Source organism: Pteropus vampyrus, unplaced genomic scaffold (genome assembly GCF_000151845.1).
Source record: "Pteropus vampyrus isolate Shadow unplaced genomic scaffold, Pvam_2.0 Scaffold463, whole genome shotgun sequence".
Taxonomy (NCBI): Eukaryota; Metazoa; Chordata; class Mammalia; order Chiroptera; family Pteropodidae; genus Pteropus; species Pteropus vampyrus.
In genome coordinates, this window is record NW_011889244.1 from 83163 (window position 1) to 95487 (window position 12325).

The 12325-nt window shown below is 35.2% G+C and overlaps 1 protein-coding gene across 13 annotated transcripts in view; it reads right to left on the minus strand.

The window, feature by feature from the left end:
• The window catches only part of LOC105306881 (T-cell surface glycoprotein CD1a-like), a 134594-nt gene that overhangs the window by 38462 nt on the left and 83807 nt on the right, over nucleotides 1–12325 (minus strand). For 2 of the 13 annotated variants that reach the window (XM_023524435.1, XM_011382155.2), the window contains 2 exons: nucleotides 12051–12153; nucleotides 10470–11000 (listed from right to left, as the gene is read on the minus strand). The exons of the other annotated variants lie outside the window; for them this stretch is intronic. In XM_023524435.1, the coding sequence (XP_023380203.1) occupies nucleotides 10958–11000; nucleotides 12051–12153 (146 nt within the window). In that variant the 3' untranslated portion in view covers nucleotides 10470–10957. Of the gene's footprint in view, nucleotides 1–10469; nucleotides 11001–12050; nucleotides 12154–12325 lie in introns of those variants that run through there. 13 annotated transcript variants of the gene reach the window in all.

Consider the following 12325-nt stretch of genomic DNA (forward strand, 5'->3'; position numbering starts at 1 on the left):
ATTATACATCATGATCAAGTGGGCTTCAGCCCAGAGGCACCAGGATGGTTCAACACATGCAAATTGATTAATGTGATACACTGCATAAAAAAATTAAGAAATAAGAATCATATAATCATATCAATAGAAGCAGAAAAATCCTTCAACAAGATACAACACCTATTTATGATCAAAACACTTAACAAAATCAGTATAGAAGAAAAATACTTTAACACAATAAAGGCCATCTATGACAAACCATCAGCCAACTTTATACTTATTGGTGAAAAACTAAAAACCTGCCTTCTAAGATCAGGAACAAGGCAAGGCTGTCCACTATTGCCACTGTTATTCAACATAACATTAGAGGTCCTAGCAAGTGCAATCAGGCAAGAGAAAGATATAAAAGGCATCCAAATAGGAAACGAAGAAGTCAAACTGTCGCTATTTGTGGGTGACATGATTCTCTACATAGAAAACCCCAAAGACTCCACAAGAACACTACTAGAAATAATAAGCAAATATAATAAAGTATCTGGATACAAAATCAACATTCAAAAATCCATAGTGTTCCCATATTCTAATAATAAAATGTCAGAAAAAGAAGTGGAAAAAATAATTCCTTTTGCAATTGCAACAAAAAAAATAAAATACCTAGAAATAAATTTAACAAAACAAGTGAAGGACCTATATAATGAAAACTACAAGACTTTATTAAAAGAAATAGAAGAAGAATCAAAGTAATGGAAAGATATTCCATGTTCTTGGATTGGAAGAATCAACATAGTGAAAATGACCATATTACCTAAAGCATTATACAGATTTAATGCAATCCGCATCAAAATCTAATCAGCATTTTTTAAAGAAATAGAACAAAAAATCATCAGATTTGTATGGAAGCACAAAAGACCCTAAATTGCCACAGCCATCCTGAGAAAAAAAGAACGACTCTGCTCAACTTCAAATTATACTACAAAGCGACAGTAATCAAAACGGCATGGTATTGGCAGAAAAACAGACACATAGACCAATGGAACAGAATCGAGAGTCCAGAATTAAACCTATATTTATATGGGCAAATAATTGTCGACAAAATAGCCAAAAACATACAGTGTAGAAAGAAAAGCCTCTTCAATAAATGGTGCTGGGAAAACTGAAAAGCCACCTGTAAAGGAATGAAACTAGATTGTTGTCTATCACCACACACTAAAATTAACTCAAAACGGATTAAGGACCTGAAGACCTGAAACAATAAAATACATAGAAGAAAACATAGGAATGAAACTTAAGGACCTTGGACTTAAAGAGGATGTTATGAATTTGACCTCAAAAACAAGGGAGGTAAAAGTTAAAATAAATGAATAGGAATACATCAAAAAAGCTTCTGCTCAGCAAAAGAAATCGTCAATAAGGTAAAGAGACAACCATCTAAATGGGAAAATATATTTGGAAGCAACACCTCTGATAAGGGTCAAATATCCAAAATATACAAAAAATTCATACAACTCAATAACAATAAAAAGCAAATGATCCAATCAAAAAATGGGCAGAGGACCTGAATGGACACTTCTCCCCAGAGGACATACAAATGGCCAACAAATATTTGAAAAGATGCTCAACATTGCTATCATGCAAATGCAAATCAGAACCACAATGAGATACCATCTCATACCTGTTAGAATAGCTATATCTACAGGATAAGTAATAACAAATGTTGGAGAGGATGCGGAAAAAAGGAACACTTATACACTGCTGGTGGGGCTGCAAATTGGTACAGTCACTATGGAAACAGCATGGAGGTTCCTCAAAAAAACTAAGAATTGATCTACCTTATGATCCTGCAATCCCTCTACTGGGTATTTACTCTAAAGACTTGAAAACCCACATACGAAAAGATATTTGCACATCCATGTTCATAGCAGCATTATTCACAGTGGCCAGGACGTGGAAGCAACCAAAGTGTCCTACGATAGATGATTGGCTAAAGAAGTTGTGGTACATATATACAATGTAATATTACTCCGTCATAAGAAGAGATAAAATACTGCCATTTGCAACAACATGAATGGACCTTGAGATAATCATGCTAAGCAAAATAAGCCAGACAGAAAAAGTTGAAAATCACATGATATCACTTATATATGGGATATAAACCTCAAAGCAACAAATGAGCAGGACAAACAGAGATTCATGGACATGGATTATAGTATAGGCTAGTGGTTACCAGAGGACTATAGTCTAGTGGTTACTAGTGGGGTGGGGTAGATGAGGGAAGGTACACCGGATAAAGGAGGTCAAATATAGGGTTTAGGGGGAGGGTGAAGTGGGTAAACAGGATCAAATATATGGTAGCTGAAGGAAAGTGGACTTTGGGTGGTAAACACACAATAGAATATACAGATGTCAAATGATAATGTACACCTGCAAATTATATAATTGTGTTAGCCAATGTCTCAATAAACTTAATTAAAAAAATTTTTTTTAAAAAGAAATACTTTTCCATTTTTTCTCTACCTGGTACAATGTATATGAAATATGATTATTTACTGCTTCCTGTAGTCTGGACCAGGACCTTGTGCAACTAGAAAGAAGCCTGATGACTTATTCATTTTCCTTAACAATTACTTATTCAGATTTTCTCCCTTTTCTAGGATTTTTTAAAGAAAATTTTATGTATTCAATGTGTTGATATAAATTATGTATAGCACTAAAAAAATTTAAATCTATATATGTCTTTATCTGTAATGTCTACTTTTCTAATATTTATTACTCTTTTAATTAGTTCTGAGAGCTTTTTATATTTTTATTAGTTTCCTCAAGAAGCCATCCTTTAGTATTGTCAGTCACCTTTAACAATTTTATTTTTTATCAATAATTGTTTCATTTATTTTCTGGCTTTATTGAAATATAATAGATAGTTGCTTGTATCTACATTGTACAATTCAATGAGTTTTTTCCATTATAGTTGACATACAATAATATATTAGTTTCAGTTGTACAGCATAGTGATTCGTGATCTATGTAATTCACAAATGATCACCCCCACTAAATCTAGTACCCTTTTTACCTTACATATTTATTACATCATTATTAACTATTTTTCTTATGCTACACTTTATATCTCCATGTCTATTTTATAACTATCCATTTGTAGTTCGTAATCTCTTTGCCCTTTTTCGCTGTCCCTCCAAACCTGCTTCCGTCTAGCAGCCCTCACAACTATCTATGAGTTTGTTTCCTTTGTTGTTTTATTGTTGTTGTTGTTTTTGATTTCGTTCTTTAGATTCCACATGTACATGAAATCGTGCAATATTTGTCTTACTCTATCTGACCTATTTCTTTCAGCGCAATACCCTCTAGGTCCATTAAGGCAATATTGTTTTTCATCCCCTTCCTTTTAGTCTCTGTGTGTCTTTTAATCTGAAGTGAGTCTCTTGTAGGCAGTATATGTAGGAGTCTTGTTTTCTTATCCATTCAGCCACCTGTCTTTTGGTTGAAGCAGTTAATTCTTTTCCATTTGAGGTACTTGTTGATAGGAATGTAGTTGTTATCATTCTTTATTCATGTTCTTGATACATGTTTTTCCTTCTTAAAGAAGTCTTTTCAACATTTCCTGTAGTACTGGCTGGGTGTTGATAAATTCCTTTAGCTTATTTTGTCTCGGAAGTTCTTTATCTGTCCTTCGACTCTAAATGTTAGTTTTGCTAGATAAAGTACTTTTGGTTGTAGATCCTGGGTTTTCATCAATTTGAATATTTTGTGCCATGTCTTTCCTTCCTGCATAGTTTCTTTTGAGAAATCAACTGTCAGTATTATGGGTGCTCCCTTATAGGTAACTAACTGCTTTTCCCTCGCTGGTTTTAAGATCCCCTCTTTGTATTTAACCAATAGCATTTTAATTATAATGCGTCTTGGTGTGGGCCTCTTTGGGTTCATCTTTTTTGAGACTGAGCTTCTGGGGTTGTTTGTCTATTTCCTTCACCAAGTGAGAAAAGTTTTCCAACATTATTTCTTCATATAGCTCCTCAACATCTTGTTTTCCTTCAGGTACCCCTTTGACACAGATATTTTTACACTTAATAGTGTCCCATAGGCTCTTTAAATTATTATTATGGTCTTGGCTTATGTTTTCTTGCTGTTCTAATTGAGTTCCCTTGCCTTCCCCTTCCTCTATATTGGTGATTCGATCCTCTTTTTTCTTCACTCTGTTTATTCCCTCTAATATTCTCTTCATCTTAGATAATGTGTTCTTCATTTCTGACTGGTTCCCTTTTATAATTCTCATTTCTATTTTTATGTTTTTTATCTCTTTGTTAAAGTTCTCACTGAGTTCATCTACACTTCTCATCACTTCATTATAACCAGTGTTTTGAACTCTGCATCTGTTAGATTGCTTGACTCCGTTATTCCTGGATCTCTGTTTTGTTCTCTCATATGGTTTCTGCGTCTTTAGATTCTCATTTGGCCTATCTTTCGGTGTCTGTTTCTATGTACTATGCAAAGCTCCTAAGTCTCCCGGTCTTATTAGTGTGACGTTGGGTAGCAGGTGTCCAATGGCACAGTCCTGACAGGGGTTCAGCTGCAGGCCAAGTTTAGCCTCAGCCTGTGCCCCTTTAGAGCCACCTGTTAAGATTCAGTTAGCAATCAATAAATGCAGTGCTTATAGTTGCCTCAAGAAACCATGCCGGAAACCAAAGTCAGCTGCCACTAGTGTGTCTTGGCGCTGCTCAGCAAGGAGCACCTGACTCACTGAGGACACAACTGGATGTGGCTCGGATGGGGTGACAAGGGAGTTGTGGGGAGGCGAAGGTCAGGAAATCCTCTGGTCAGAGCAACCTCTGTTATCCAGTTTGATGAAGTCCCAGCTATCGCGGTGCTGAGTCAGCACACTTGGAGAGGGTAAGGCTCACCAGAGGAACAATGGATATCTGCATCACTTCTGCCAGAGAGAAAGCCTCACCTCTGGCCCTTGCTCTGACAACTCAGTGTGCCTCTATAAGTCCCTGGTGCCCCTCATTCAGCCAACCAACCCAGCACTAGTGCTCAGAGCAAGCAGGTTCATCACCGCAAAAGTCTGCTTGCAGACAAAGTGTCTGCAGTTGCAGGCTGCCGCTGTCATAGCCTGTGTCCCACTTGGTCACTGGAGACCAGGCAGGTTCACGTCTTCTACCCTCTAACACCTCCTACCATTGCAGATTGATTATTTATTTCTCTCCCTAGTATATTGCTTCTGTTCATTTAGATACTAGGTGAATTTTTCTCTGCTTTCTCCTTGTTTCTATCACAACTTTGATGTGGTAGCAAGAGGGGTGAACAATGCCTCTATCATCAAAGCCACTTTTTGCTCTATCAATTTTTATTTTGCTTATTTTAAAATTTATTTATTTAAATTAGTTTAAAATATACTGTTTTGCTTTTTATTTTTATTTTTAGTGCTTTTAAATTAACTTTCTACTTTCTAAATTGTTATTGTTTTTTTCTAGCTTTCTCAATTAAAATCTTCTTAGCTCATGTTTTCAGTCTGTCTTGTTTACAAATAAATGCTTTTAAAGCTGTAAAATCCCCTATGAAGGTCACTTCAGAATCATTTATGAACCAGAAAAAGAGCATCTGTGCTCATCTATGTAAGAACAATGCATAGTAATAAGATTGCAAAAACTAATCCTCAATCTATTGTTAAAAATCTCAGAATATTTAAAATTAAACAAAAGCAGAAATGTGTGAGTATAGATACACAGTTTGCTCATAGTCCATGTCTGCATCCCATTTTATATAGTGAGGTACTGAATGTTCAAATCACCACAGCAAATTGAACAAAGCACATATAAACAATTTCTGAAACTTATAAACCGCACCAATTTTCACATTCACCAATGAACGTCTCTAACCCAAATTAAAGTCCCACAGAAAATGAATTTCAAAGTGAGAATGGCTAATGCTAATTTTCACAACATATGATATAGATTGATTTTTCCTTTAATCTTACTAAAACTTCTTATCGCTTGCTATCGCTTATGATGAAACAAATTGTGTGTAGATGTGGCCAAGTCTATGGTAAGAAATTTCCTTCCTCTTGGTTTTCACTGGAACTGTGATCCTAAAAAAAAAAAATGTCACAAGTTCTCTTTTGACCTTTCTTTCTAGAACTGAGAAATTTCCTATAAACGTGCAGCCTGCTGTGGACTTGGTCAGTTAAACGTACTCTGAAGTGTGAATAAGAAAAAGATTTTGTAAAAAGAGCATCAGAAACCAGTAAAATAATTAATTAAAAAAGAGTAATTAAAGAATTCATACTTAAATCCTTATAAGAAGTAAACAAATATTTATAAATGTGATGATGCAATGATGTGTTAAACCTTCTGTCATTTCAAAGCTGACTATAGCCATCTGGTCACATTGCCTGGATTTTCTTCAAAAAATAATCTTTTTATGGCATTAAAAAGTTAAGAACAAAGTTAAAATCTAATTAATAAATTAGAAAATCATTAAATACTAATTTATACACTTTTACTATTCAACACAATTTCACATTTCAAATTATCACGTATTTCCACTTGATCAAATTGTTTTTACATCAAATAACTAGGAGGGGGAACACAGGTACAGGTACAACACTTTACATATTTTCACAAATAGAGTGGCTTTGTCATCATTCACTTATCCACTTTCCTGGTATGCCTACTAATTCTGGCAATATGGTCAACTCCTTCCAATTGAGAATCTCAGGAAGTTTATGCATCAGCTTATATTTTCTTGTAATTTCAATTACATACCTGCCTCGCATTTGATTATTTTATTTTTTATTTTTTTGAGGAGAATCTCAGTGGTGGAAATTACTATCCTCTGAACTTGTGCCCAGACTTTTGCGGCTGAAACAGAGTATTTAAGAAACCAACAGGAATGTGTCTTAGGAGACAAGAAAGCTCTACATTTATTCTATGTTGAGGTTGATAAAGTCCATCAATGGTGAAAAGAAGAAATAATCTTCGAAGATATTATATAGAATAACTTGGTAACCAGAAAAGCTGGGAAAGAAGGGCTTGAAAGGTTTCTGAAGTTTGACTCTGGGTGATTAAATACAGCCATCAAAAAAAGGAACAAGATTGGAAAAGACATTATTTATTGTAGTTTAAATACCTGGAGACACAGCTGCTTCTCATATATTTTGGAATATATTTCAGTTACTATGTTTATTAAGCAAATAGCAAAAGCTGAATATGTAATGAATTTATGAATCAAGGAAGGAAGAAAGGAAGGAAGGAAAGATAGAAACTTATTGTGTCAAGAGGAACTCCATGGAAAATGTCTTGCATTTTGATTATTTAACTGTCATTGCAGCAATATTTTATGGTTTATCAAATGTTGGTGCTAGACTGTCTTTTCAAATCTATGAAAACCCTGAGAATATGTATTTTTGTCTTCATTTACCCAAAGAAAACAATGAAGATCAAGAAGCCTTTTCAAAGTTACTCACTTACCCAGCAGCAGAACCAGCACTTTGAGTGGTTTGTTACAAATATATGAAAAGAGTCCAGGAGAGGGATTGATTCAGATGTCACAGTTAAAAAGCAAGACAGTGCAAGAATTTAACAATGAAGACACTATGGAAAAAGCAAAAGAGCAAGAACCCACTTTTAAAGAATAGAAGAAAAGGAGGGGCATGAAGAGGAATGTTTCAAGAGTAGAAATTAGCCAAGAGTGTCCTGATGTCCATGTATATCAGAGAGGATGTTTCAGTCACAACCAACAGAAAATCCCACTTTGCTACTGAAGCAATAAAGGGAATTTATGGTCTGACATAACTGAGAAGTCAGGATCACTCAGGCTTTAGCTAGAGTTTAATCTGGACTCTTCTGTGAGTCTGTTTTTTCTGACTTATTTTTAAAAAGTGTTTTGATGTCATTCTTGCTGTTCTCAGCTTAATTGGGATATAATTGACAAATGAAAATTTTATATATCTAAAGTCTCAATGTTTTGATTTATGTATGTTGTGAAATGATCACATCAAACTAATTAATATTTTTAACACCTTACAGTTACCTTTTTTCTTTTTTTGTTGTAAGAAAACTTAAGATCTACCAACATAACAAATTTCAAGTATACAATTTATCTGCCTTCTTGCATGTATTATTTCATCCTCAGTTTGCTTCTCTGGTATTGGAAAAAAATAGCTTTAATTATTTCAACCTTTATACCCCACACTGTAACATCCAGGAGAAGAAAAAGCATCTTTTCCTCCACCATCAAACCCAAGAGACAGACTTCACATAAACTGCCACCTTAGAGCAGATGCCTAGCCATGAACCATCACTCTAAGCAAGAATAGTGGGATCTATATGATGATTTGGCTTAAATTGCAGGTTACTTGTCTGTCCTTTAGTCTATCACATTGTCATAGATACTTTCTCATAAGTGCATTAGGCTGATCAGAGTCCAAAACTACTGATGAGAGTGTAGTCAACCAACCAAAAACCACATGGCTGCTTGCAAGGTTGATAAGGTAGATTGGAACCTAGAGAAGTAACCAAGCAATCTAATCCAGGCAATCTAATCCAGAAAGATTGCAGTGGCCCCTCTGTTTGTTCTCCTCAACCCCATAATTTTCACTTTCCACCCCCCCATCTCAACTTTATTTTGCAAACATTTCTACATATACAGCTGCTACTACCTGCACTAGATTCACCTGGATGTTCTTCCTGCCCTGAGCCTCCTCTCCCAACTCCATAAACAAATTGGAGACAAGTCCTCTCTCTTAGTTTAACCCAAATAAGTTGCTATACTAAGAAATTAAGGTAGATACAGTGAACAATGAAAACAGTAAACTATGGAATCAGTTTAAAATAGCAAAATTTTCAAGCTCAGAAGTCAGTGATGATCTTTCTCTTCCCACTACTTTATACTCAATGTGTCCCTGCTGCTTAACAAGTGCTTAAGAACTATTTGTGGAATTAACTAGTGAATTCTAAAGTAATTGAATTCTCGTCATGGATATCTCAATTCACACTGCCATTTGTGCTTATTCATCAGAAAGTGTCAATCTTCACTCCACAAATTCTGTATTTGTGAATTTACCTACCTGATAAAATTTCATTGTAACCCCAAATCAATACTTACAATGCTTTTACCATCATTCATGGACCTGTGCAGAGTGGCACATAATTTGAGTCAGCCCCTCACATGTTCCCTCTGAGGCTGAAGAAGATAATACCCTGCTTTCTTGTTTCAGTTCTCACACTGTGAACAAGTGTCCCTTTTAAGGTCTGTTTAGTGCCACATATTTCACATTTTTGTGCTCTTTGTTGGTGAGTTTGATGTTTAAATAGCACTGAGTGCAGAAGAGCTGTCTAGTGTTCCTATAAACAAGAAGACTGTGATATCCCTTAAGAGAAAATGCATATGTAGATAAACTTTGTTCAGGCTATGAGTGCAGTGTTAATAAATCAACAGTGTAGTAAATCCAGAAAAAAGAAGAGGAATTTGCTGACCTGTATACGGAGCTGCTCAGAAAGTGCTAAAGTAACATCTACAATGCTATGAGGAAGCTAAAATTTGAAAAGGACCTACATTTTTGAGTTCATGATATGACGACTATTTTTATTTGTTTATTAAAGTATAGTGGAGGGGCAAAGTTGTGTTGCTAAAAGTAAGAAAAAAAATTACAGTCACTTTACCCAGGATCAGGAAAATGTTACATACTTCTTGGCCTGTGTTTTATTACAACAAAAAATACTATGTATAATAAATTATTTGAAATTATATATACCTTAAATAAGATGTTTTAAACAGAAACACACATAAAACAGAGCTCTGTATTCATAAGTTCACAAAAATGTTTTGACCAGAGGCTCGCAGAAACCTAACCCTATATTTCTCCTAGAAGCAATGGCTCCACATTCACTAACTCAATGTTCACAGTGTCTTTAACACAACAGCCATGAATAGAGAGAATGTGCTGTACGTACTCCTCGATCTCACTTCAGTCCTGACTACCAGCACTCTAGTTCTCTTCTCTTAACCATCTTTTTCTTTCAGTGGCACACTTACACTGCTACCTCTCAGGCATATTACTGCTACCTCTCAGGCATCACTTATATCAGAGTTTCTCAAATTTTAATGCACCTATGAATCCCCTCTGGTTGTGCTAAAGTGAAATTATGAATCAGTAACACTGAGGTGAGGTCCAAGATTCTAGATTTTTTAACAACCTCCAAGGTGATAACTCTGCTGCTTGTCCCTAAACCACACTAAAGATCAAGGGCTATATCCTGCCTTCTTCCTTTTGTTTAAGAAACTTGGAGCAATAGTTTAATACCATTAGGTCTCTACAGTTAAATCATAACAATGGTTGGAGGCTAAATTGTTTTTCCTCAGGGAGTCAGAGAAATCACAAAGAAAGTAACAAAGTGTGAAGACTTTTAACAAAAAGAGCATGAAATGTCTCAACTACTACAAACCTGTCAGAAAGGTAAAGAATAAGGAAAGACTATATATTTGGCATAAATTCAACACAGGTTTTTAATGAGAAAATATTACATGCATTTAATAAACTCTGTCAATGATATATTAAAAAGACATGAACTTTGCTCTCTTGAAGCTTAACATTACAAAAGTAAGAGGGACATATATAGCTGTAACAAAGGATAGAAAGAAGATTTAGCAAGGTACACTGCAAGTGCAATAGTTCAGATACTGTTTCCACAAGTGCATCAGAAGGAAGTGACATCTGAAATAGGCTGAATATCCATTAATTTTTGAATATGTAGATGTTGCTATGATCTCATTTTATCCAGAGTTAAAATATGAGTTTTAAAATCTCAGACCTCAGGTCAAAAAAAAAAAATTCCTGCAAAATTACATTTAACTTGTATTAACAACTAATCATTAAGAATAAACATACAAAAAATAACAAAAGTATACAAGAAGAGTTGAAAGGACATCATCACCACGCTGCGTCCTGAGTCCCTCAGCAACTGGAATCTCATTCCGAGGGAGTAAGAGTGAGAGGAGGGTCACAGTGTGTCCTAATAAGAACAGAGATGGAAGTGAGATTTGCATGAGATGGAGGTGAGATTTGAAGAGTAAAACAAACAATCTAATTAAAAAATGGACAGAAGAACTCAACAGACATTTCTCTCCAGAAGACATACAAACTGTCAACAGAAATATGAAAAGATGCTCAGCTTCACTAATTCTTAGAGAAATACAAAGCAAAACCACAATGAGATATCACCTCACACCTGTTAGAATGGCTATTATCAACAAGACAAGTAATAACAAGTATTGGAGATGTTGTGGGGAAAAGGAAACCTCATACACTCCTGGTGGGAATATAAATTGATATAGCCACTATGGAAGACAGTATGAAGGTTCCTCAAAGAAATTAAGAATAGAATTACCATATGTCCCGGCAATCCGTCTTCTGTGTATCTACTTCCCAAAATTGAAAATATATATCTGTAAAGATATATGTACCCTGATATTCATGACAGCATTATTCATGATAGCCAAGACATGTACACAACTGAAATGCCCTTTGATAGATAATTGGATAAAGAAGATGTGGTTCATATATATAATGGAATGTTACTCAGACATAAGAAAAGATGAAGTACTGCCATTTGTGACAACATAAATGAAACTTGGAATTATCACGCTAAGCGAAATCAGTCAGACAGGAGAAGCTGAGAATCATATGATTTTACTCATATGTGGGATATAAAACTGAAAGCAACAAATGAACAGGACAGAGACTTGTAAACACAGACAATAGTTTAATGATTACCAGAGGGAAACGGGGAGGAGATAGATAAGAGTAAACAAGGTCAAATATATGGTAACAAGGAAATTTAACTTTGGGAAGTGAACACACAATTCAATATACATGTGATATGTTATAGAATTGTGTGCTTGAAAACTATATAATTTTATTAACCAATGTCACCCCAATTAATTTAATTTAAAAAAGAGGTAAGAGGACTGAGAAGAGGAGAACTGAGGACAGAAAGAAAAAAAATAGGAAGACAAGTAGAAGGTTGGTAACAGAGCAAGAAAGATGGACAAAAAGCACTCACCAGCGTTTCCTAAGCCAAAATGCAAGACCTGCCAGAAGCACCAGGAGCACCATCACTGCCAAGATAATCAAGCCCATGGACTTGAGATGTTCTGTGGGTTTATCTAGATAAAAGGGTGTCATTTCAAAACCACTCCCTGTTTAGTACATTTCCCTGGTATTACTTTTTTTGTTTGAGTGTCTACTTCACCATGCACCTTTCTTCCTATTTCTTCTCTCATTCCTCTTGAGGGATGAATCATTCACCTAACTCTCAAAATTCTCCCACATATGCGG